This window comes from Lycium barbarum, chromosome 12 (assembly GCF_019175385.1).
Source record: "Lycium barbarum isolate Lr01 chromosome 12, ASM1917538v2, whole genome shotgun sequence".
Lineage (NCBI taxonomy): Eukaryota > Viridiplantae > Streptophyta > Magnoliopsida > Solanales > Solanaceae > Lycium > Lycium barbarum.
This window is the reverse complement of record NC_083348.1, coordinates 104799028-104820365: the sequence shown is the minus strand read 5'-3', so window position 1 is coordinate 104820365 and position 21338 is coordinate 104799028. Positions and strand designations below refer to the sequence as shown.

Here is a 21338-nt window from a genome sequence, read left to right as displayed (position 1 = left end):
AAAACAAAAAAACAAAAAAAAAAAGATTTTTATCCCTCACAAGAAACAAGTTTTTCACGGGACGTAAGTTTACATTTTCATATCATAATGCTCCACAAATAATGCACTTATGCCCTGCTAGGTAAGGACAAAAATGAAAGACCAGCTCATTTAAAGGATAAGCATTAAAGACCAGCCCATTTGAAGGTGTGAAGGTCAAGCCTTGCAATTTCTTCGTTATTGTGGCCAAGTATGGCCCAAGTTTCTTACTCCATAAACTTTCCCAAATAGAAGTAGCTGCCCAGATTTGTAACTAACCAAAGATGGTCGGCCCAAGACGCGCTGGGGCTTCAGAGTTATTGTGTGGCCAAGTCTGGCCCCAGTTTCTTATAAAATTCCCAAATAGAATTAGTCTGGGATTTGTAGGTCTTTCAAGTTTCAAGACACCTTATCTTTAGCTAAATCTATGTTGATTCAAGGGATTTGTAGGTCTTTCAAGGCAACCTCTTTCCATATGATTTTAGGTGACATGACATGATATATAATAGCATCTCATAAGACTTTCTCTCATTTTAATTATCATTAATGCATGCTACTTGCACCTTTTAATGAATGTAATAATTTTTAATCTTATTTAATCACCACATGGGAGGTGTACCTTATTACCCATCCGTTCGATTAATATATCCGTCACCTCGAAATTGTAGGAAATATCAGTCACTCAAAATGAAGAAAGGAGATCATTAATGAAAGCCAACATAACAGGTCCCTTGAAATGTGTATCACTACAATGAACATAACTGCCTCCTCCTCCTTCAAGGTGAGCAGTTAATGAGCCTAGCTAAGCTACATATGGAATAACACGTATAAGAAAATTATCTGAGTGCTCATACCGAGGTACAATTGCATGGGAAATCAATGATATTTCACAACAATTTTACACTATAAATATGACCCCATTTGCCCCTAAAACTTCAAACCACAGCAACACCAAACTATATCATAGTCATTCCTACTTGTCATCCTTTTTTTCCTTTGATCAACCATCAGCTTAGAATGCCAAGCACTAAGGAAAATGTGACTTCAATGACGGAGGCAATTGAAATCGACCCGAAAACTGGTCTTCCTTTGAATAATAAGTCAGCAATTGATGAAAAACAGATCAGAGAAACAAAAGAGGAGAATATTACTGATGGAGCTAAAACTGAAGAGGAAAAAAAGGAGAAGGATGACAAAGAATCCAATGGTGCAGCAGCAGCTATAAAAGAGGAGGCAATTCCAGTTGAGACTGAACCAAAAACTGGAATTTCTTTCCCAGTCAAATTATTAGAAGATGGAAAGCTATTGAAAGCTGTTGGTTTAAGGAAGAAAAGCATGCTTGGCATGGGCCTCAAAATTTATGCCTTTGGTAGTTTTCTTCCATTAAATCCATTCTTTCTTAATGTTAGCTAAATAACTTCACAACTAGCTAGTTCTGTTTTTGTGTTAGTTTCAGGTATATGATCACTAAACTTTATTCTCTATATATTGTATGTAAAGTTACAAAATAGTGTTTGTCATGTTAAATTAACTGAACTTATCAATTACTATAAAAGTAGAAGTCGCAGATCTACTTTTGTTGCACTAAAATTGTTGAACAAAATCTAGTACAACAGTATAATCACGGCTTAATGCATATGCAGCCCCCTAAACTTGTCCCTTTTTTCCATTTTGGCACCTCAAACTAAGTGTTGTTCCTATTGAACTCCTGAACTCGTCTTCAAGTGTGTCTATCAAACCCTCTAAATCTGATTTTTATTAGAAGCAAAAAATAAATTGTGGTAATGAAGGTAAAGTAATATTTTAGACGTGTGGTAAGCTATTCTTTAGGTCATGGATGTGTCGGTTTCTGCTGGTTCTGCTCTTTCACTGCCAGCTTAATTAAGAGCTTACACTTTTTTTCCTTCTCAATTGCTGCAAATCTGAGCTAAAATGGCATAATTAAATTAGAGTATATATTTAGCATGTTGTTACATTGAAGATAGAATACTATGTAAATCAGATTGTGTTTGATAGACACACTTGAGGACGAGTTCAGAGGTTCAATAGGAACAACACTTAGTTGAGGTGCCAAAATGGAAAAAAGGGACAAGTTCAGGGGGTTGCATATGCATTAAGCCTATAATCACTAAATTTTACCATTATATATAACGACAAAATCTAGTGTACACATGAAGGGTAACTTTACTATTATAATAGATAAAGTTTTTGTGACTTTACTGTTATTGTTATTAGTTACTTTAAAGTGATAAAATAAAATTTGTGACCTTTTCGGTTACTACAATGTAACAAACAATAGTTTTGTGAGTTTATTGTTATAGTGAACTGTGAATACAGTGATCACCATACGTCAAATTGACCCTCAATTTACATGCATTGCTGGCGTTTATAGTATATTTTTCAAAATTTTCAATCCTAAGCATCTTCATTTATCCAGGAATATATGCAGACAATGAGAAACTGAAAGAATTCGTGGTCTCAAAGATTGGAAAAGCACCATCCAAACCAACAAAGGAAATGTATCAAATAGTGATTGATAGTGATTTTGGTATGATGGTGAGATTGGTGATAGTGTTCTCTGGGCTCTCCATGAGTGTGGTAAGGAAGAATTTCTATGAAGGACTTGGAGCAGCCATAAAGAAACTCACTGGTAGCAAGAATGAAGAGCTTACCAAAAAGTATTTACTACTATTAACAATTTTAAATACTACTGACTAACTGTAATTAACTATAAGTTAATGTCAAAACTCTAATAATCATGTTAATATATTAGGATCATGGGCGAAGCATCTGATGACATAAAGCTCACTTCTGGATCAGTGATTGAGATTTCCAGGCTTCCAGGATACGTTCTTCAGACTAAAGGTAATCATACTCGCATCTTAGGGGTATGCGACGATGAAAAATATTTGTTAAAAAATAAATTGGTGATAATCGGGAAATAATTTTCAAGAAAAAAAAAATCCACCAAAAGGGAAAATAACTTTCCTCACTTTTGAACGGAAGTCATTTTCATTCACAATTATCTCAATTCTTTAACTTCATTGGTTGCTTTAAGCAACGCTGGATATGATTATCAATTTTTAATGATCAGAAATTTTATGAACAGACTATCCTATTTGCTACTATTATTGTAAGTTTTTAACAAATGTTTTCTCAAAAAATATATTCCAAAAAAAAATATAAAAAAATGAGTAAGTCATCTTTCAAAAATATTTTTCTAAAAAAAAGACTTTCATCATATACCAAACATGTACACTTCTAGTTCTTACCAATTTTTTGTGCACTATCTTTTCAAACTCTAATAACTTAAACCTTCACTAAAAATGCAGTTATGGGTGAGATTGTGAGCAAGGTGGAAAGTGAACTACTCTGCAGGGCCTACATTTACATGTATTTGGGAGAAGATCCCTTTGACAAAGAAGCCAAGGAGAAGTTTGGCGCTTCCATGCTCTCTATGCTCTAAGATTGATGTTGATTTCAACAATTTATAGATTGTTCTGGAATAAGTTGACTTGTTCGTGTTGTGCATCTGTGGTGTTCTGTTCGTAGGGAGAAAATCGCGAGAAAGTGATGTCTTTTCACTTGTGCACACTTTCGTGAGAAATCTAGTCTAATTTAGCTATACAGGACTTAGTTTTGCATCACTGAATAATATGTTGTTGAATAAAACAATGAGTACGACATGGTGGGTTTTTTTCGAATTAAATGCAGACTTTCACTAGTTCTAATATGCAGGCTTCAATTGAGTATCTATGGTTTAAAATGTTATTCATCCATCCAATTAATTTTCCATAAGTTGTATAGTTAGCTCTCCACTATAACTATGATTTATCGAATTTTGAATTATTAAAGCTATTACTTTATTAAAGCTACTTTAATAAAGTTTAATCTTTTTTTTTGAGATGTCTTTGTATTGCTTCCACCAAAAAGTCTTTTTTTTCTTTTCTTAAAATGTAATTATTTTGTTCCTTCTTTTTCTTTGCTGAAAAGTCTTTATCTTGCTTTCACTAGAGTCTTCTTTTGTTGAGACTTCTTCTTTTTGCTTTTGTCTTTTTGCTATCATTTCTACTAAAGTCTTTTTCTGAAATGTCTTCAACCGTCTCTTTTGACTTGTGCTATCATTATTTTTCTCCATTAATTGATCTAGGTGTCCAAATTGTATAGAGCAACCGAATCAAAACTCATGCTTGAATCTAGAATTGTTTAAAATATTTGTTAAAAACCACTATATATTTAGAGCCATATTTATGTTTATATTGAAATAAAAACATAACCTCCCTATCACTTTGGTATCAGAGCAATCGGTGGTAGCCATCCCTAAACAACAACCAACAGTGAGAAGTGAGAAACGAGAAGCTGGATAGCTGGGATGAAGAAAGAAGAAAAGCGGAGCCGTAAAAGGAACAGAGGAAAAAAAACTTCACAAAGAATCTTCTGCTTCTAATATCTCCGATTTGGATCAATCTTCTGGTTCAAAAAATGTAATCTCAAAAACCAAAAAAGCTACGTCTTTTCTCGATAAGGTTGTAATTATATTTCTCCGTAACGTATATTCATATTTATACAAAAATAGTTAATAATACTTGTGTGTTGTTAAAGCAGATGAAGGCGAGATTATTAGGAGGCCACTTCCGTATGCTTAATGAAAAGCTCTACACTTGCTCGTACGTCTTCCTTTTTTCTTATTCTTTTAAGCTAATTGAGAAAAACCACTAAGGTTTTTGTAATATAAACCCCCTTGTAAAAATAATATTAATCTTTTAGTAATTTTCTCTTAGTGTGAAGTAGTTTTCGGGTTCCCCAACTTTGATATCAGAAAAGAAATATAGAGCATTAAAAGATCATAGTATTATAAAGTGTAATTTTAGTAACGGAAAACATATATTACATAGCGAAGACAAACAATTTAATACACTAGTAGATTTAGTCATAAATTTTAGTGAAAAAACTCAAGAAAATAATAAAGACATTACTAGAATACTGGAAGTCATAGAAGTTTCTCAAACTAATCAAAAGAAGAAGTTAGAAAAATTAGAACATAATTTTGATTACCTAAAATCACAAGAATTAGAATTAGAACGAAAAATTCAGATTTTAAACTAATAGATTGAATTTAGAAAAATCGCCTATAAAGATTGAAATAGAAAAGTTAATTAAGGCTATTCTAGAAAAACCCAAAGAAATAGAAATAAAGACAAACCAGATAGTAACACAAACAACACAACAAATAGAAAAATTAAATAACGATATTAAAGATTTAAAAAAGACATTAGAAGAGCTTAAAGAAATTACTCTTTCATGAACAAACTAACTATAGTCCAACAAGAAGCCTCAAAATTAATAGAACAATTAAAGAAGGTTGAAATAACACCTCAAAAGGAGAAAGCTAAAGTAATTAGAAAACCACAAAAATGGACTTTCTTCCAATTAGACCAAGAAACGAAGGAAGATCAGAAAGGCAAGGACAAGAAAGACCCAGAGTAAGTTTTTCAAACAATAGAATAAGTAATAATCTTTTATCAAGAATCCTAAATAGAAGAAGACCAGAAGAAAACAATCAACAGCTAAGTGAGGTAATAGACGTAGATAGAGATATACAGATTTTCCAACAAAATCAATTAAAACTACTAAATCCAAAGACTTTATACAATATAGGACAATTCTCAAGTACAACACAATTATATAGACATTATAGAGAAGAACAATTATCAGCTATAGGAACTAAAGTTACTACAATAAATCTAATAAATCCAGAGGCTGTAAGACAAATAAAAAACACTGGAAGAAGTTTAATGCATATGGGATTAATAGTAGTAGGATTAAACGGATTAACTAGAAAGAACTTAGGAACTAAAGTTTTAATAGTAATTTATGACGATAGATGGTCAGACATGAAAAAATCAATAATAGGACTAAGGGAAGTAGACATGACAAACAATGGAGGAATCTTTTAGATTAACCCAGACTTTATAATGAATTTAGCAGAATTTGAAAAACACATAAAAATAGGAATACAGACCAAGGGATATGAAGAGATGTGTGACGGTAATAATTTATTAATTTGTGTAGTTTTTTTTTTAGGAAAAAAGACTAATAATAGTAATACAAAATTTAAAATTAAGGTAGAAGATGTAGTAGAAATAATGGAAAATAGAGGAATAAGACTAATAAAACCCATAAAAATAAATTCTGAAGAATATGCAGGGATGGAATGAAATCTAAAAGATTTTAATATAAAAAAGATTCTGCAGCCAGAATCTCACCTAATGTACACTAATTCTAAGGGAGAGGTTTTTTCAACTTTTCTATATTCTCTTCTTTTCTCTATATCTCTATATAAATACCAGTAGTTTATAGCTATGTGTTTAACAAAAGGTTGTGTTTTCATGTAGAGGTAACTAGTATGGCTTAAATCGCTTCTGGATCTGCTTTTGAGAGTATTTCCTAGATCTTATATGTCCTAATAATTTATATTTTAATCCTGATATTATATCTATTAATTCTTATAATCTTAATTGGTTCTCTTTAATACTACTTAATCTGATATATTCTGGGTACATTCTTTCTAACTCTTGTTTTACCTCTAAATAGTTATCTTGCATTACCCTAATGGGATACATTTTACTTTCTGTTCTAGATGTCTAATACAATCTTCAGTTCTAACTATCTCGTTGTTGGTGAAATATATTTCCCAATTAAGATTAATTCTTAAACTTAGTATTGTTATATTATCATGCAAGTCTCGGCGATGGACTATATCTATATATCTACAATATTCTGTTAAAAACTTTCTTGTTTCTCTATGATTTGTAAGTCTTTTTCGAGTTAAATATATCATACGATAATTATAACTTATATATTTAGTAAAACTATGTTGTCTCATATAATATTGTCTATGAACAGGTATAGCAGTTTGTCTTCTTAGTCTAGCAGAAAACGGTCTTCTCATAAACTGTTGTCTAAAATATAGGTTTAGGTCCAAAAATCTTGCTCTAATACCAAAGTTGGGGAACCCGAAAACTACTTTACACTAAGAGAAAATTACTAAAAGATTAATATTATTTTTACAAGGGGGTTTATATTACAAAAACCTTAGTGGTTTTTCTCAATTAGATTAAAAGAATAAGAAAAAAGAAAGACGCACGAGCAAGTGTAGAGCTTTTCATTGAGCATACGGAAGTGGCCTCCTGATAATCTCGCCTTTATCTGCTTTAACAACACACAAGTATTATTAACTATTTTTGTACAAATATGAATATATGTTACGGAGAATATTGTAAAATAAACAAAAACAATTGCGCCTCAATTCTGTCGTCGAATACATGAATCTTCACTTCTTCACACTACTAAAAAATCACTATTTTTTCACTGAAAAATTTTCGGTGGCTATTTCTCATTGAATGTCGGTGAGAAAACCTACATAGTAGATATTTTACACAAAAAATTTAGGAAGTTTCTCAACGTTTCAATGGGAACCTGTTTCCCACAGTGCATTTTTCCAGTGAAATTTTTCGGTGAAAATTCGGTGGGAAAATCATGTTTAATAGCATAAATTTCTCACCAAATGTCGGTGAGAAAACCCTCTTTTTCTAATAGTGTCACTATTTAAACTCAATTCATAACATGCATCATTATAATTTATATCACAATAAAATAAAAGTGAAAAACAATTTTTATATTATATATGTATATGCAATAGTAATAATAATTATATTAGAAGTTCTTCGACTAGTCTAAAACCTATTCGTGTGGGGTCCATCCCCATTATTTGATAAGGAAAAATCTGCAAAGGGAAAATTTGGCACCGGCCGAATTGCAACTTTTGTAAAAAATAGTTGCAAAAGGTTGAATTTGGCACCAGCCAAATTAAATGCAAGGATGAAAAATGGCACATTTCATCCCTATAAATAACAAGCTCTCCATCATCTTTAAACACACCAGAAAAGAGAGAATTTTTTTTATAGAGAGTAAGGTATTCCATAGACTGTAAGAAAATAGTCTGTGAAGAAAAATAGAGTGTGAGAGATATTGTAGTGAGGTGAGAAAAATCAAAAGAGTGTTTTTTCTTTTTGTGTGTGTAGTGGTCTTTGGAGTATTTATACTTGTGACTACACAATGTAAAATTCCTTACTATAGTGATATCAGCCGCTCCTCTTGGCCGTGATTTTTCCCTTATTCAGAAGGGTTTCCACGTAAAATCTTAGTGTCATTATTGCTGCATTTTATTCTTGCTGATTTAACCATAAGTTTGTGTTCCGCGTTTATCACTAATACCGTGAATATTATTTTTGCGAGTCTATTTTATTCCCAACAAGTGGTATCAGAGCCAAGGTTCTATCTGAGTATGCTCTGTGGTTGCAGCACAGTCTGAACTTCCACATCAGAAAAGAATTACTTTGGTCTCCGAAAAAATAGTATTTGTATTTGTGATAAACGATGGAAGCCAACACTAGTAGAATAGTTACTTTGAGTGGCGTAAATTATGCCATTTGGAAGGGCAAAATAGAAGATTTGCTCTATGTCAAGAATTTTCATCAACCTGTCTTTGCCACTAAAAAGCCTGATAATAAATCAGATGAAGAGTGGAATTTGTTGCATCGGCAGGTTTGCGGCTTTATTAGACAGTGGGTTGACGATAATGTGTTGAACCATATTTCTGGGGAGACACATGCTCGGATCCTATGGGAGCATCTTGAAAGTTTTATGCTCGGAAAACTGGTAACAACAAGATGTTTTTGATAAAGCAAATGCTGGGTTTAAAATACCACGATGGTTCCGCAATGACAGATCATCTGAATATTTTTCAGGGGATCATGAACCAGTTATCTGCTATGGGCATTAATTTTGATGAAGAAATTCAAGGTTTGTTTCCACTTGGTTCCCTACCAGATTCTTGGGAAATTATTAGAACTTCATTATCAAATTCTGCTCCGGGTGGTGTGATCTCTATGGATCTTGCCAAGAGCAGTCTTTTAAATGAAGAGATGAGAAGAAAATCTCAAGGTTCCTCCTCATCAGATGTCTTGGTGACTGACACTAGGGGGAGAGGCAAGAATCGTGGTTCTCAAAATAGAGAACATCATAGAAGCAAATCCAGAAGCAGACTTAAAGATATTGAGTGTTATCATTGCAGGAAAAAGGGGCACACAAAAAAGTTCTGTCGGATTTTAAAAAAGGAGAATAGAGATAAGGAGGAAAAGAAAGAAGATAGCAATCGTGTGGCCACCGTCACTACAGAAAATTTTGTTACTATCCTTGATGCGGATCTGATAAATATTGCTTGTGATGAGTCAAGTTGGGTTGTGGACAGTGGTGTCGCATCTCATGTGACATCAAGGAAGGAATTTTTCTCATCCTATACTCCGGGTGACTTTGGAACTTTGAGTATGGGTAATGAGACTGTATCTAGGGTGGCTGGTGTTGGAACAATTTGTCTGGAAACTAGTATTGGAACTAAACTAGTTTAAACAATGTAAAGCATGCACCCGATGTTCGTTTGCACTTGATCTCTGTTGGTGTTTTGGATGATGAGGGATATGTCAGTACCAATGGTGCTGGAACGTGGAAGCTTACTAAAGGTTCCATGATTGTGGCTCGTGGCGAAAAGCGTCGTGGTCTATACTGGACTACGGCCTCTACCTGTGTTGATATGGTGAATGCAATTGAGAGCAATAACTCTTCAACATTATGGCATAAGAGGCTTAGCCACATTAGCAAGAAAGGGCTAAATGTTCTGGCCAAAAAAAAATTATTATCAAATTTTGAAAGTGCTAAGTTAGAAAAGTGTGAGCACTGCTTGGCTGGAAAACAAAATAGAGTTTCTTTCAAGTCTCATCCTCCTTCAAGAAAGACAATTCTGACCAATTTTTGTGCGCTATCTATTCCAACTCTATTATTAAACTTAAACCTTCACTAAAAATGCAGTGATGGGTGAGATTGTGAGCAAGGTGGAAAGCGAACTACTCTGCAGGGCCTACATTTACATGTATTTAGGTGAAGATCCCTTTGACCAGGAAGCCAAGGAGAAGTTTGGTGCATCCATGCTCTCTATGTTCTAATAAGATAGTGGAACTTCAATAATTTCTAGATTGTTTTGGAATAAGTTGGTTGTTCGTGCTGTGCAGCTATGGTGTTATGTTTGTACGGAGAAAATCGCGAGAAAGTAATGTCTTTTCATCTGTGCTCACTTTCGTGAGAAATCTAGTCTAGTTTAGCTATAGAGGACTTAATTTTGTATCACTGAATAATATGTTTGAATAAAAGAATGAGTTGGACATGGTTGCTCTTGAATTACATGCAGGATTTCACTAGTTCTAATATGCAAGCTTCAATTGAGTATCTATGGTGAAAATGCTATATTAACGCAAAGCATTCATCCATCCAGCTGATTTTCCATAAGTTTGTACAGTTAGCTCTCTACTCTAATTATTATTTGCCGAAATTCGAAGTAGAGGTTGAATATGAGAGAGATCAGAGATGAATACATATAATCCAAACAGCTGCACTTTAATAAGTATTAAAAAGTACAATTATTCATGTGTTTTTCCTGACTTTTTTCACACACAAAAATACAAATTATTAGCAAGACAAAAAGGATAGAAAGTTTTTTCTTAAATTACACAAGCCAAAACCCACTCTGCATAGGGATCAGTAGGGTGCATTTGAGTGTACTTGCATGATTTACAAATCCAACCATCAGAGCAATCACTATCACTATTGCATTTCTTTCCACAAGTCACTATATCTGTGAGAGATAGTAACTTTTTTCCCATCAACGTATTTGGTGGCATCTCTTGGACAGCCATAACTGCATATAATAATTTTGGCCAAAATCAGATCACTATTAGTAATTTAGTATAATATAAACTGAAAATGAAACATAACAAATAACACAATTGTCACTATGTTGCTCGGAATCTCCAAAAATGTTGTGGTACTCAAATTTGATTCTTAAATATGTACTACTTTGGAGAATTCGGCACATAACAATCGACATTTTCAAAGAATCCGGAAAGCAGTTGATAAATATATAGTTTTATCTTGTTTAAATATAAGAAAAGATAGAGAGAAAGAGTGATATTATAGTCACATACCTGAAGATGCTATAAAGAGAATGGTGAAAAAGATGCCAAAATATTTGAGCAATTCTTGTCCACTAGCCATACTAACACAACTTTGGATACTGATCAGAGAGAATAGAAGAGTGTATATATAGTTATTTGATTAAGACTCAGATCTATAGCTGCTAAAATTATCCTACAGTCAACTTATATAAAAGAGAAGTCTTTATTAAATAATGCTGAACTAATTAATTTGGAGTTTTTTGGGACAACTTGTTGCAATTGTTTAACAATTTAGCTCCCTATTCTGAGGATTCATGAACATGTCCCTGAAATAAATGATCATACCACTAGTTGGTATCCGATCATGTCAATATTTAAATGATTAATTAACTTTTTTTTAATTAATGTCAACTCTTTAGCCAAGATCAAATTACTAATAGTACCTCTATTTTTTCATAAAATAATGTCAAAAGCATTTAGGGTTTATCCATCTTTTATTTTCTAGTTGGTTTTTGGGAATCTCACTTGATAAATATTTCCACAATATATCAGAAGATATATTATGATTACTTGTTAATCTCATTTCTAGACTTTTACCAACAGTTAAGAGTGTGACTAGAGTCTAGATTCTAGAAGTCATTATTTTTTCACGCATTTCCCATTGATAAGTTCATGATTTCTTTTTCTCATTTCTTGAATTTAGAGAGCAATTGGCCATGATTACAAGTTATTCTTATTTAAATATTTCCCACTGAGAAGTAATCCTGATTACTATTTATTAATCTCATTTCTTGACCTTGTAGAGCAGTTGATTGTAATTGACTGTGATAACAAGTCCTTTTTCTTGAATTAATCTAAAAAATAATGTCTTGTTATCATAGTCAAGTAATCAACTACTCTCTACAGTCTGGAAATGACAACCTGCGGCAGATTAATAGCTAGCCCATGTTACATTTTAAAAATCTTCTTAACGTACACATACTTAGTAGGCGTTTGGACATGTGAGATCATGAGATGAAATCAGCGTTGAACATGCGATTTCATCTCAAAAGATGAAATTTTAAATCATCCAAAAAGACATGATTTGAGATTTGAAATCATGATTTCAAAAAATATAAATGTAAAATTTGACTCATACGTTTATATTTTATAAAAAAAGACTCATAAGTTAGTAGATATATTTATCAATCATGTTTACCAACCATTTGTATTAAATATTAATCTGCAAGTTACTAAAATATATTTACCAATCATATTTACCATGTGTGAGGATTATAGTAAAGAGTAGTTACATTACTATTCATGTTAAATTTTCCTTTTTATTAAACTAAAGTTTGATTAATTGATGTTGTATTTTTTAGAAAGGCCTTCTAGTAGCGTATTAATTTTATTATGAACTATGATTTACTCATTTGGTAAGACTGTATAAGAATTGGGAAAATTTTGATGGTTTTCATAACTTGTGGGGTTTTTATGTTTATAAAAAAAACTGCAACTTAAGAAATCCAAATTGCATGTCCAAACATGATTTCATTTTATGATTTCATCTCATGAGATGAAATCATGTCCAAACGGCTCCGTAATAAACTATAGAAGAAATAGAAGCTCAATCACAAGTAAATCCATGAAGAACTTTTCTAGGGTCACATTGCGCATGTTCTTTAATAAAATGGACTATCGCATTTACTTGACCCAAGAATTACTCAAAATCATAGTATAAGATTCTTTAACCAATATGAAACATTTAACTAACACCAACTAGTACACTAAGGGATGTTTGGTTCGCAGACTAAGTTACCCAAAATTATAGTCTTGAGATTATAATTTTTGGACTAATTTATCCCAAACGATCCCTAAAGACCGAAATTTCCTAAGTATGAGGCATGAGGGCCTAACCAGGGGCGGAGCCACATTGGCTCCAGGGGTTCGAACTCCCTCGGCAAAAAATTATAGTGTATTTTTAAAGTTAAAATTATTTTGTTAGGTATATATAGTAGATGTTGAACCTGACTTCGTGTATTTAAATTTTTGAAATCCCTCGATGAAAATCCTGGCTCCGCAACTGGTCCTAACGTTGAAAAACACAAGAATAATGATGGGTTTATAGTGTCTGCACTTCACCCATTATCTTAAATTTTTTGGTTGGTATGTTCAAATTCTTTCACATGATATTGTAGTGAAACTTTGAAAAGAAATCTTCAATGTTGTAACTTCTTAGGTGGAATATGTGAAATGTAATTTCATACGAACTGCTTATCTTTTGCGACATATGAGATCACGGGAAATTGTCTTGAATCTTGTAGGAGTATGTAGAAAAGCCAAATTGCTGTCTCAATTGCATTCTTTAACTATCAAAACTGGACTACTTTACGAAACTCACTTAGCTCCAAAGTTGACCGAATTATATTTCGAGTTGTTACCTTTTCAAACTGCACGTAAGTTGTTCGATGAAATTCCTCACCCAAATGTATACACTTGGAATTGCATTCTTCAACGCTTCTGTGGAAGAAAACAATTTGAGGAAGTATTGTCACTCTTTTCGTCTGTGTTTTTATTCGAAAAGCCTGATCATTTCACTCTACTTTTCGCATTAAAGGCGTGTTCTGCATTAAAAACACTAAATTTTGGCAAAACAATTCATGGGTTGGGGAAGAAACATGGTAACATTGATTCAAACATGTTTCTTGGATCAGGCCTTATTGAGATGTACTCAAAATGTGGAAATATGGACGATGCTTTATGCACCTTTGAGGAATATTCAAAGCCGGATATTGTTTTATGGACTACATTGGTTTCTGGATATGAGAAGAACTTTAAGCCTGATGAAGCATTAGCTGTTTTTACTGGAATGGTGATAACACGTGGCGTTAGTCCAGACCCGATAACTCTTGTCACTGTTGTCTCCGCTTGTACTCAGTTGCTGAATTTGAAAGCTGGAAAAAGTATTCATGGAGTTCTAATTCGAAAGGGCTATGAAAATCCCCTGCCTTTATTTAATGCTTTGCTAAATTTATATACAAAGACTGGTTCCATAGAGTATGCGGAGAGTTTGTTTAGGGTGATGGAAGAAAAAGATGTAATCTCATGGAGTTGTGTGATCTCTTGTTATGCTCATAATGGGGCTACTGATAGAGCAATAAGTCTTTTTGATGAGATGATATATAAAGGAGTTGAACCTAACTCGGTAAGTGTGATTAGTGCTTTGCAGGCTTGTGAAGCTTCTTGTAATATAGGAAAAGGTAGGAAAATACATGAATTAGCATTTCAGAAAGGTTTTGAACGGGATATATTGGTTTCCACAGCTTTGATTGATATGTACATGAGCTGTTGTGCACCTAATGAAGCGATTATGGTATTCGATAGGATGCTGAGCAAAGATTCTGTTTCTTGGTTCGGTCTGTTATGTGGTTGTATTCAAAATGGAATGGCCAACAAGTCCATGGAAATATTTTGTGACATGTTGGCCAGCGATATCCATCCTGATGATATTGTGATGGTTAAAATTCTTGGAGCTTGTTCTGAGTTGGGGATTCTTCAATTGGCTTGTTGTCTTCATGGTTATGTCACTAAAGGTGGGTTCATCAGCAATTTGTTTGTTGGGGCTTCACTTATTGAATGTTACACAAAATGTGGTAGCTTGGAGGAGGCTATCGAGGTTTTTGGAAGATTAACAGATAAAGATGTTGTTATCTGGAGCTCCATGTTTGCAGGCTACGGAATTCATGGGCAAGCTAGGGAGTCAATTAAGTTATTTCATCGTATGGTTACAGATTCTACAGTGAGGCCTAACAAAGTTACTTTCCTGTCAATTTTAACGGCTTGTAGTCATGCAGGTTTTGTTGAGGAAGGAATTGAATTCTTCAATATGATGCTGAATGAGTACCAACTGATGCCAGAATCAAAGCATTATGCAATCATTGTTGATTTACTCGGACGAACTGGAGAATTGGACAAGGCTATGTGCATCATTAACCAAATGCAGTCAGAGGTTGGAGCACACGTATGGGGGGCCTTGCTTGGTGCTTGCAGGATTCATCAGAATGCAGAGATTGGAGAAGTCGCCGCCAGGAATCTTCTCCGGCTAGATCCAGATCATGCAGGATATTATATCCTGTTATCAAATGTGTATGCTGTTGATGGGAAGTGGGATGATGCAGCTGAACTTAGAAGTTCAATTAAAGAGAGAGAGTTGAAAAAGATTACTGGCCAAAGTGTTGTTAGACTTTAGGAACGAGGTCCATGTCTTTTTAGCCAATGGTAGATATCACTGGGACTTAAGAGCATATCTATGATCCTAATTTTAACATTCTGCTGCATCATGCTGAAAAACTTAAATAGTTCTGAAATTTGAGAGAGAAGACATCTGGGCAAGATAGTTGTCCACATTTAGAGAGATGGTTGTGTGTTTTTGGACTGCTGTAGTGTCACCAGATCCAGGATATAACAGATTGCACAGGAAACAAGAGGGAAGGTCAGAAATGAGTTGCTCAACTGTCCTTCATCTAGTCCTAAGACACGTTGGGGAAATTTTCTAAAAGGTTACATTTGAGAAATCCACCGAAGAGACGTGAGAGAAGATCACGTTCAACAAGTATTTGCTCAAGTCAGAGCTCGGGCAGTGGCTTAGATCCTTCTGTCCTTAATCAGGTGTCTCAGGTTCGAGCCTAGGATGGAGATATTCCCGATGGGAAGCTTTTTCCCGTTGGTGAGCCCTACACAGCGCAAATCCCGTATTAATCGGTCAAGTGAATTTCACATACGGGTTGGTTATAAGCAAAAGTATTTGCTCGAGTCCATAAGATTAACCTCACTTTTGAGCAAAAATCTCTCTTTGTTCTTTTTAGTCTTACAGTGATATACTTGTATAATGGTTGTGGTTGTAACTAGGAGTTTAGTCGAGCATTGTGACTTGTGTGTGCTTATAGCCATGACAGCATGTTACATTCATTTCATTTTACGGCAAAATGTCTTCTTTAGGAGCAGAATGGCCTAAAATCCTTTATACGGTACTGAACAAACATTCTTTCATTATTTTGTCAAATATCCCACCAATTATTTTAACAAAATTGCATGGGAAGAGGACGAATTTTATAATTTCAAATTCCCCAAAAAGTTGGGAAACGGAGATAACCTAAGGTTCACGAGCCATTAGTCAACAAGCATCGTGTAAACGCATTTATAAGTTGTAACATTCAACAACTGTTAGAAGACAACGAAGTACAGACACCGGACGTACCACTACTGCTAGCTAGCCATTCATCAAGAAGTATTCTGTGACTCGTTTCCATGGTGGTCAAAAGGAGCGGGCTGAAAAGACTATTATATCACCCTGTTTCTCGAAAAAAAAAAAAAAAAAAAAAAACCAAAACAAAAATTGCCCATAACGATTAACGAGCCGGAAGCTACAATCCAACCAATTCCAGATAGAATTATTGAATCTACCAAATTATTAAGACAGAGAACCTAATAAAAACATATTGATCTTCACCCTTGAATCCAAGCAAGGAGAAGCGAAAACTACCAAGGCATCTGGAATTTAAAGAATCTATGTATAGTGTTACTTTAAAGTACATATAGCAATCAGTTGGCATTTTATATTTATCAGTCCTAGTTCTTGCTTGGAACGAGCAAAGGAGCCCATCTCCATAGTCTGAATTACAGATTGCATTTAGTTTTCACTCTTAAATTTGACATATACTAAATGTGTATGCATTTTCAGTGTTCGAGATATCACGAACATTATTACCTTTCTACAAAACCTAGATGCCCGAAAACCCTTGAGCGAAAAGTTTGTGCCACATTAACAATGAGTCAAGGATGTTTCACCGTGACTTCTTGTAAAAGCCATAAGCCACAGCAACAACAGCAACCGCTCCAACCACGCCCACGGCTGTGAGAACTTCTCGCTGCTCCCATTTGCCAAACCAGTTTGAAACTCTTCCCTGCCCCTTCTTACTCTCTTTCTGCTCAGCACTTGCATCTCTACAACAAGAAACTCCTGCATCACCTTGGCAACAGCTGAAACCAGTCACATTACTCTCCTGAGTTCCATTTTCTAGAGGCTTCTTTTCTTCATTGGTTACTTCGGGAACCTTCTGTTCATCCACTTTATCAGTTACCTTCTCATATTGTCCCATTTGGCCCCTACAGTAGACCAGAGTAGAGTGTATCACATCTGTGATTACAGCAATTTAAGAATAAAAGCAAAATAAATTCATCTTTTGCAGCTGTGCTAAAGACGCTTCCTCCATTCAAAACTTTAGGAGACCATAAAATTTAGAGGTCAAAGAAGCATGACGTAGGTCAACCAAACCATCAAATTTTGCAAAAAGTGGCCGCATTGAGGCAATTAATCCTAATAAAGGGGTATGGTTCCTCCAAGCAGTCCTCATAGAAACTGGTCCAATCATATCGGAGACACATCCAGAAAATGGAACTGACTAAGATGATATAGCCTCATACAAGGACTTGTTGACTGTTTAAACATGAGGGAAAGGAATAAGCTCTGTGTTTCTGAAATTTAGTGGCCCATCGTATGGAATATACTTATATAATATAATATAATATATAATACTATCAACATACATCCTCCAAGTGTTTTTTTATAAGGCAAACAATTTAACTAATAATGGGAAAATCACCCTATACACAACGCCCAACTGATAACACTCTCAACCCAAAAATATCTCCTTTCTGCAATGAGAAGGATCACCTTGCCGCTAGACCAAATAGTATGGAGAGAAATCAACTTCGCCACATTATGACATAATCAGCTAGCAAAAGAAAACAAGTTTTTCAAACAACAGACTAACCAAATCCCAAAGTGTCTTAAAATCAATAAGAGACAACCTTTTGTTACGTAAGAGAAGTAAGTGAGTGATACTGAACTATGTAAGTAAATATAACATCGTTCCCCATGCTCCACCTAAAAGGAAAAGGAAGCAACTGCTGCTCCTTCAAAATGAAATGATGGGCAAATATGGCATAGGAATGAGCACAACCGCACAGTTAAAGAGTACGTTGAGCAAGCTCATAGTTGAAGAGTAAGATGTATGTCTAGCTAGAGTTTAATGTATGGAAAACATCGAGATATTTCATCAAGATTAAGTGGCCCACAGCCAATCTTCCAAAAGCCAAACAGAAAAGTGGTTCCATGTAGCAAACAACACTGAAGCATGAAAAAGAGAAACAAAGGAAAGGACAACCAATACAAACCTCCAAAGTCGTTCAATGACTTTTCCCTCTCCAATATGCTCATCAAGCAAAACAGGTACATCATTTGGTGTAACATAGCCATACCTGCAGTACGACAACACAGAGCACATAACATGTCTGTAATGGACAGTCTAATGCAAAGCTTCTTAATTGATTCTTGACATGCTGCTCGGAATGTGTGTTTTTCTTAATAAAATCATTTTCCATGTTGGCTTAAATTGTTCAACATCTTCCCACAATTAAAAATATTTTCCATTGAGTGGAGAAAATGACCATCTCCTAACACAATTCTTACTTTATTTCACTTGCTTCAACCAATATGTAATTAATGCGTCAATAATTAGCACTCAAAAATATCACCAGAACACCAACCCATGCCCCATCTCCCACCTTCCATGATTATTACATGTGACACAACTTTATAGCCAACCAAATACAAAAACTTATCTGTATAATAGTTTTCCAAGGTAAAGGATTTTAAAAATAAATAAATATTCATGAAAAACATTTTGTATCATACTGCCGTTATCAGATTACGAGTTTATCTGGAGGCTAGTGGAAAAACAACATATGGTCTTCCTTTATAAGAGAAGAATATGACTTACCAGTGGCCAACAATTTCCCCATCTTTGCCAGAACTGAAGATTATAACATTACCAGCATACTTGTGGCCACCAATATGGGAACAAGCTGTTACATGAACTTTGTCTTTCAAACCCTTGGACTCAATCGCCTTGCTAAATTCCTCAATTAGAATTGGTCCGCAAACACCACATCTTCGATCGCGATTATTATGGGCACAGACAAACACATAAGAACCACTCAGTGACTCCTGCAATCCAGAGCTCCAAGGATTTCCATTAACAAGCACATCATCAACAAACGCATCCACATCTGACTCCTTCAAATCCCTTCATCATAGAAACAAGACTTGAATATAGGTCATGAGATTCAACTGATTTGAACGAATCCGACAATGCATACACGTTTAGATCGACATTTTGAAGAAAAAAAAAATGTAAGGTTAATGAGGCAACTTAGTGCGGTATGTGGCTATGGCCTATGTGCCAACATCAGAACCGGTTTCTTCTGAAATATCAGAAAGCTAGGATCTAGCTAATAGAATCAAGTCAAATTCATGAATGCTTATTTCTCGTTTTCATGTTTTAAAATTGAGTATAATATTGTCATTCTTCCCCAAATGCATGGAATATAATTATGAAAGAAATATCAGCTTTCTGCAGCTTTATGCCAAACTTTAAAACAAATGAATCTAGAATTAGATATAATGAATAAGCAAATAAATTACCTGTATTTGATCATTTCAGGAAAAATCAGAATATCACCATCTGATACTTCCATGTCATCACGTACTTCGCATACCGTCAAAAGAGTCTACAGCAAACAATCACCCAAAAAAAATCAATCAATATCAACCAATCAACTAAACCTTAATCACAAATCAGTTGGATTCACTCTAGAAATAATTACAAAACAGAAAATTAGCGCACTACTCCAGTTAACACACTTAGAAACCTATTATTTTGGCGAACGACATCCACCTTACCTTTAATTCACTTCTATATATTAACATATAAGGAAGCGGTAATCACAACAATAAAGTTCCTCCTAGCACCGCTTGACAAATTCAAAGTTGTAGGAAACCAAATTTGTTTAGAATTTGGTATTTGCAAGTTTGTTTAATTCATAATAAATCAGAATTAAATGATATAGGAATAGGTTTTCGTGTTTTGAGTTAAAGTAATATTTGCAGCTTGCTAGTTTCATAGCTTAGCATGGAGAATTGTAGAGAGCATTCAAAGATATATTAGTTTATTAATAAAATATTCTCCTTCAGTAATCAGTTCAGAAAATCTTACCTTGATTTTAATTTTTTTTCCTCATTTTATCTTTACTTATTATCTAATAATCTTATTTTATCATTAATTACCGCTACAATACAATATTATACGATACATTATGAAATGATACGTAACAACCAACCAAACAAGGTGTACGTAATTCGCTTGTAGACATTAGCACATAAGGAAGCAGTAATCACAACAATGAAGTTTCTCGTAGCACCGATTAACAAAATTAATCAAAATTAGTAAACCTAACCTTGATTTTGATATCATCCTTACGAGCTTTAAGAGCATTAGAGAGTAACTTAGGAAGCAGATCGGTATCAGATGCTTCAACGCGAGGAGGCCACGTGTCATGAGACTTGTAGCAGAGGAACAAATGACGATCATATGACGTAGCTGTACCCGCAAGTTTACTCTCGTACATCTCCGAACGCTTAAACCCAAACTTGACGTCATCACCGTCGTCAGCAGCAGTGGAGATGTTTTCCGGTGTTCCGGTGGCCATAGAGTGGGTTAGTGCACGCGCGGATAAGAGAGTGAAGGGTTTTTGAGAGATTTTTGTTGAAGAGAAGTGCAAGTAAAATGTGATTGAGGAGAGAGAGTGCTTAAAAAGCATGGGAAGCCTTACAAGTTACAAGGTACAGACTGACTTGGGATTTGGGAGAAAATGATATTATTGTTGACAACAACCAATTTTCTCGTTAGAGATTTGTAAAATGTTCGAGCCAAAATCACATTAAAGACAAAAAAGGAAAAAAGAAATTTTACATACATTCTAGGGAAAAGGGTTAAAAATACCCCTCAACTTTCATAAATTAGCTACTTTTACTCTCCATTACAAGTTGGGGCCAAATCTACCCCTCCCGTTACAAGTTGAGGTCAAATATACCCCTACCGTTAGCAAAGTTTTAAAGATACCCTTCATTTCTAACATAGTCTCACATAAGCAAGGTTAGACATTGGAATTGAGTGACATGGATGCCACATGGATTTTAACATATTATATGTGGTGCCTACGTGACAATTTTTTTTTAAAATATCTGGAAAATTACTTCTTTTTTTTTTTTACAAATTTGGAAAAAAAATGGCTTTAGTTAAAGATCTGAAACTTTTTTGATTTTAGAAAACCCGTTTTCTAAAAATATATTCTCGAAAATTGAATTTTTTAATT

General features: G+C 34.3%; 4 protein-coding genes across 4 annotated transcripts; 2 read left to right on the top strand and 2 right to left on the bottom strand.

Annotated features, from left to right (window-relative positions):
- Positions 1-817: 817 nt before the first annotated feature.
- LOC132622525 (chalcone isomerase-like protein 1) lies at positions 818-3867 on the top strand. Its single transcript, XM_060337131.1, has 4 exons — positions 818-1387; positions 2456-2696; positions 2792-2883; positions 3351-3867. Exons 1-4 carry the CDS (start codon positions 1036-1038, stop codon positions 3482-3484), a joined length of 819 nt encoding a protein of 272 aa, XP_060193114.1. The 5' UTR covers positions 818-1035; the 3' UTR covers positions 3485-3867.
- Positions 3868-10508: 6641 nt separating this feature from the next.
- On the bottom strand, positions 10509-11327 carry LOC132621181 (fruit-specific protein-like). Its single transcript, XM_060335350.1, has 2 exons — positions 11115-11327; positions 10509-10828 (listed from the first exon to the last, which is right to left on the bottom strand). The coding sequence occupies exons 1-2, from the start codon at positions 11182-11184 to the stop codon at positions 10632-10634; spliced, it is 267 nt and encodes an 88-aa protein (XP_060191333.1). The 5' UTR covers positions 11185-11327; the 3' UTR covers positions 10509-10631.
- A 1471-nt stretch (positions 11328-12798) lies between these two features.
- Positions 12799-16039, top strand: LOC132621363 (putative pentatricopeptide repeat-containing protein At3g01580). The gene is given in 2 exon segments (XM_060335596.1): positions 12799-15282; positions 15284-16039. Coding segments are annotated over 2 exon segments (2022 nt in total). The 5' UTR covers positions 12799-13353; the 3' UTR covers positions 15377-16039.
- Positions 16040-16614: 575 nt separating this feature from the next.
- On the bottom strand, positions 16615-20840 carry LOC132621364 (altered inheritance of mitochondria protein 32-like). The gene is made up of 5 exons (XM_060335597.1): positions 20421-20840; positions 19609-19694; positions 18905-19210; positions 18300-18383; positions 16615-17228 (listed from the first exon to the last, which is right to left on the bottom strand). Exons 1-5 carry the CDS (start codon positions 20781-20783, stop codon positions 16907-16909), a joined length of 1161 nt encoding a protein of 386 aa, XP_060191580.1. The 5' UTR covers positions 20784-20840; the 3' UTR covers positions 16615-16906.
- Positions 20841-21338: the final 498 nt, after the last annotated feature.

Bases quoted from the DNA above. Each gene is read 5' to 3' on its own strand.
- LOC132622525 (XM_060337131.1), top strand. From the start codon at position 1,036: ATGCCAAGCACTAAGGAAAATGTGACTTCAATGACGGAGGCAATTGAA. The intron at 1,388-2,455 runs GTAGTTTTCTTC...TCATTTATCCAG, and splicing joins CCTCAAAATTTATGCCTTTG to GAATATATGCAGACAATGAG. The intron at 2,884-3,350 runs GTAATCATACTC...CTAAAAATGCAG, and splicing joins ATACGTTCTTCAGACTAAAG to TTATGGGTGAGATTGTGAGC.
- LOC132621181 (XM_060335350.1), bottom strand. From the start codon at position 11,184: ATGGCTAGTGGACAAGAATTGCTCAAATATTTTGGCATCTTTTTCACC. The intron at 10,829-11,114 runs GTATGTGACTAT...TATTATATGCAG, and splicing joins TCTCTTTATAGCATCTTCAG to TTATGGCTGTCCAAGAGATG.
- LOC132621364 (XM_060335597.1), bottom strand. From the start codon at position 20,783: ATGCTTTTTAAGCACTCTCTCTCCTCAATCACATTTTACTTGCACTTC. The intron at 19,695-20,420 runs GTTAGGTTTACT...TGTTTGCTGTAG, and splicing joins AGGATGATATCAAAATCAAG to ACTCTTTTGACGGTATGCGA. The intron at 18,384-18,904 runs GTAAGTCATATT...GTCGTACTGCAG, and splicing joins GGGGAAATTGTTGGCCACTG to GTATGGCTATGTTACACCAA.